The following is a 4,502-nucleotide window of genomic DNA, read 5'->3' on the forward strand; positions in this document are numbered from 1 at the left end:
AATTATATCAGAATTTAATGAGAAAATGGTAAAAGAAGAAAAGATGGTGGTGGTGGTGGTGGTGGTGGTGGGGGGGGGGTAGAGTGTTCCACCTTTTCCCCCCTCTGGGGATAAATGAATACTTTTTTTTAAAGAAAAAGGCGCAGCAGTGGCTGTGTGGTAAGTAGCTTTTGCTTATGAGGAAACAAAGCCGTCTCGTGTGAATTTTCCGAAACTCCTTTCAACCCACAGGAAAAAAATGTTCACAACAAATTCCAATATAGTCGTAATCTACACAATCTGAAGCGTATTTATAGAAACATTCATTAAAAGATATCAATTTTACTGGATGTTATGAGGCAACATAATCAGACAGCAAATCAAAATTCCATAAATACAATCTGTAATTCTGTAGACTCGAATGGAAAAATGTATCGCTGAAGGACTTCAGTTTGAACAATTTTTATGTTTCATATTTACATCGTTTTATTAAATCCATTCAGTTGTTAAGCATAAATAAATCCTGGAATTAAAACTATATACTGTCAGGCGGCTTTTGGCCAACCCTATATATGTGGAGTTATGCCATTTTATTAAAAATATCTATTCAAGATATTCCAAAAGCAAAGCGTGGTTACAGCCACAATCCTTAAGAATAATTTTTTTCCCGGACTTAACTCTAATCTGTATCATAAAAAATCTATGAGGAAACAAAGTCGAAACACGTGAAATATCCCTCACCCAACATGTTTTTCTTTGTTTATTTTTCCCACATTGTGTTATAATCGTAACCTCGATCGTCTGAAAATTATCAGTGGAACATCCCATTATAAAACACTCATTTTAATTAAACTTATGAGGAAACAAAGACAGTGGGAGGGGCAACTTGTGTAATTATACCGGACTTAATACCGGTAACAAAAAGTTTTCGATTACCCGATGTTCACCTTAATGTTTACTAAACAACATATATATTATATATACCTTACCTGTTGTTGCTGTATAAAACCAGTGTTTACTGTAAAATATATTTAGTTATTACGACGCGATCTCACGAAGCCATGACCGGAAACAGGAAGTCCGTGTCATGTGACTTCTCACTAACGAATAAAATCACAAAGCTTCTCATAAAACCAAAACTATATGAACTGCTGTGTGTGTATATATATATATATATATATAAATAAATGAATAAATATATATATGGGTTGAAAAGTTGGGGGCACTGGGAAACCTCTCTAATGTATCCCCGTCTCAAGTATTCTGGGGGATCGGACCAGTTTAGTTGATTATCTGGCAGTGCCAACGGTTGCTTCTCTTTCACACGTCTTAGAGACTCAGTCACGCGGAACGAGGGAGGATAGGGAAGAGAGGAGGCGCTTAAAAGAAATGACAAAGCAAGCTGTCACGCTTAAACGCGTAAAGTTGTGGATGTTGTCACTTATGAGTGTCAGAATATTGGCAGAATGAAATGTGGCTTTTCAGTAAATTATGCCGGTGTTTATTGAGAGAGGGAAAAAATTGTGAATGACACCGGTGTATATTTCAGACAGGGGGAATTTGTCAATGGAGGAGTATCACCTACGTTACTGCTAATTAGTCTCTAATTAGTTCAGCTAATATAATTATAACGTGTAGTAATTATGTTACGTTAATGTTAGTGGATGATATCGGGTGAGTTACATATTTCAAAGTCGGCGTTCCATCCCTTTAATTATTTATCATTTCGTCTGCAGACCACATCGTTAATTGTTTTTTTTCTTGATTTATTTACTCAAGATCAGGACAGAGGAGGATCCATTCTAATTACCAACAAATGAGGGAATAGGTTTCCTGACCCTGCTTGACTTAAAAAAAAAAAAAAAAAGAAATACAACAAAACACAGGGACTTTTCTTTTATCTGCAGTGCACAGTATAAATGCGTACATACACGCATACAAAGGCACATATATATATACATATCATTTATTAGGCATCTACTTGTGTACATATACACATTTTCTTTTATCTTACACTGCCGTATTGATAATGCAGAAATTATAAGTCTTTTCGCCTACAAGAGTCTGTTTTTGTATGGAAATTGGAAAGGACTTTAAACTCTTATGGTGAGTTAACCATTAGAAAACAGTTTATAGCAGAGACTCCATCTAAGAATATCTGAAGAAGGAATTGTAATTCCGAAATATCATCGGACTATAGATAACTAAATTACAACAGGTATATAATCCATTTTTTTATATTATAGTGCATTGTTGTACCATTCAAAAAGTTTTATTCTTTATAAAAAAATATATAATTTCCACACTTGTAAGCCGAAATCCACGATTCACGACTAAAAGCTAAACCGTCAGAGATAATATTTGAAGACATTTCTCAGATTTCTGTCTCAGATTCCTGAAGAATTGATATGGAAAACGTTAAGGACTTGGACACTTCTACCACAACTAATTTTACCGATGTAGATTCAGCAGCATCGACAGACAGAGACGAGAAACCTTTATGGAGTGAAATATTTATTAATCAAGCATCAGTAATTGAACCTATTCCTGAATATTGCTGTGAGATTTGTGGGAAAACATTCAATTCAGAACAGGATTTCTTCACGCATAAAGACGCACACAATAAGGAAAAACCATTCCATTGTGAAATATGTGGGAAATATTTTGCATATAACAGTTATTTTATAAGCCATCAAAGAATCCACACTGGAGAAAAGCCGTATCATTGCGAAATATGTGAGAAATCTTTCACTCAGAATTCTCATCTTGTTATCCACATACGTAGTCATACAGGGGAGAAACTATTTCATTGTGAAATATGTAATAAATCATTTGTCTCCAACAGTAATTTAACAAAGCATAGGAGAATACATACTGGAGAAAAGAACTTCCATTGTGAAGTCTGTGCGAAAGCATTTGGTACTAACAGTGATTTAATCAGGCACAGAAGGATACACACTGGAGAAAAACCATACCACTGTGACATATGTGGGAAATCGTTTACTCAAAATTCTTGCCTTGTTATTCACACTCGTAGCCATTCTGGATTAAAACCATATCACTGTGAAGTGTGTGGGAAATCTTTTGTGGATAATAGTAATCTAAACAGACACAGACAAACACACGCTAAAGAAAAACTGTTCAACTGTAAAACTGTGGTAGAGACTAAGCCTTTTAACTCTGAAACTTCTGTAGAAGCTAAGACTTTTAACTTTGAAACTTCGGTAGAGACTAAGCCTTTTATCTCTGAGACTTTGGTGGAGGCTAAGCCTTCAAACTGTGAAACTTTGGTGGAGGCTAAGCCTTCAAACTGTGAAACTTTGGTAGAAGCTAAGCCTTTTAACCGTGAAACTTTGGTAGAGGCTAAGCCTTCAAACTGTGAAACTTTGGTAGAAGCTAAGGCTTTTAACTGTGAAACTTCGGTAGAAGCTAAGGCTTTTAACTGTGAAACTTCAAGTGAGGCTGTCTAATATATTTATAAAGAATGACTTTCACTACAAAAGGAAGGGACCAACCACATTGACTCAATTTATGAATATATCATCATTATACATAACTGAGTACTGAGATTAATTAAACTGACTTAATTACTATTCTATGATATATTTTATTGACACAAAACAGCACATCTTGGAAAATTTGTAGACATTCATTAATTGCACATGTTTTGTCTAATTAAGAATTTATAAACAAATGGTGGTGCCTGTGTTTATTAAAATGAATTAAACTGACTTAATTATCATTTATGATATAAACTATTATGGTTAACATTTGAGGATTCCAGCATATAATTCCCATGCAGTCCCTTCTGTTTCATAAAGAAGATTGTTGTTACCTCTTTGATGTCTTTATCAATCTTTCTCTTATAAATTTAAACTCATTAGTTCGCCATGCATGCATTATAGAACATACGTCATGATGAATGAAGCTGAAGAAAGAAAAAGAAACCATTGTCTTTGAATTCTTGTAATCTATGAATCTAGTCTCTTTTGGGAGAAACATTTTCATTAAAGATTTGTGAATTATGAATTATAATTGTTTTAATGTTCACTTTTCCATGTTGGCATGGATCAAATGGAATTTGTTGAGACAGGTTTTCTTTGGTTGGATGCCCTCCCATCACACATTTTACATGCAAAGTAATATTTCTTCATGGTTGGTCACATTTCCATTGGCGGTTTGAAACAAACAGCCCTCACATTTTATATGGTGATACACATCTGCAACAATCACTTGTCATCAAGATGTGGAGACATGCACAAACGCACACACGTGCACCCCTCACCCCACAAGACGAGCTTCTTTTCATAAAGCTGGGCCTTATATGTAGCTGCTTAAATATGTGCCCCTTAATCTAGCGGTTCGGCAAAAGAGACCGATAGAATAAGTAGTACGCTTACAAAGAATAAGTCCTGGGGTTGATTTGTTCGACTAAATGCGGTGCTCCAGCATGTCCGCAGCCAAATGACCGACACAAATAAAAGAATATACATGTATATATATATATATATATATATATATAT

General features: G+C 34.9%; 3 protein-coding genes across 3 annotated transcripts in view; 2 read left to right on the forward strand and 1 right to left on the reverse strand.

The window, feature by feature from the left end:
• The window catches only part of LOC106877425 (zinc finger protein 208), a 33,210-nt gene that overhangs the window by 11,526 nt on the left and 17,182 nt on the right, over window positions 1-4,502 (reverse strand). Inside the window, exon 3 of the mRNA XM_052977810.1 lies at window positions 1,790-1,826. Within this exon, the coding sequence (XP_052833770.1) occupies window positions 1,790-1,826 (37 nt within the window). The remainder of the gene's footprint in view (window positions 1-1,789; window positions 1,827-4,502) is intronic.
• LOC106877424 (zinc finger protein 239) overlaps window positions 1,185-4,502 on the forward strand; it is an 8,177-nt gene continuing 4,859 nt past the window's right edge. The window contains exon 1 of the mRNA XM_014926325.2: window positions 1,185-2,197. The gene's annotated coding sequence lies outside the window, so the exon portion shown is untranslated. The remainder of the gene's footprint in view (window positions 2,198-4,502) is intronic.
• Window positions 2,195-4,422, forward strand: LOC106877422 (zinc finger protein 239). The gene has a single exon (XM_014926320.2). It carries the CDS (start codon window positions 2,388-2,390, stop codon window positions 3,447-3,449), a length of 1,062 nt encoding a protein of 353 aa, XP_014781806.2. The 5' UTR covers window positions 2,195-2,387; the 3' UTR covers window positions 3,450-4,422.

Source organism: Octopus bimaculoides, chromosome 29, assembly GCF_001194135.2.
Source record: "Octopus bimaculoides isolate UCB-OBI-ISO-001 chromosome 29, ASM119413v2, whole genome shotgun sequence".
NCBI classification, from domain to species: domain Eukaryota; kingdom Metazoa; phylum Mollusca; class Cephalopoda; order Octopoda; family Octopodidae; genus Octopus; species Octopus bimaculoides.

Bases quoted from the DNA above. Each gene is read 5' to 3' on its own strand.
- LOC106877422 (XM_014926320.2), top strand. From the start codon at position 2,388: ATGGAAAACGTTAAGGACTTGGACACTTCTACCACAACTAATTTTACC.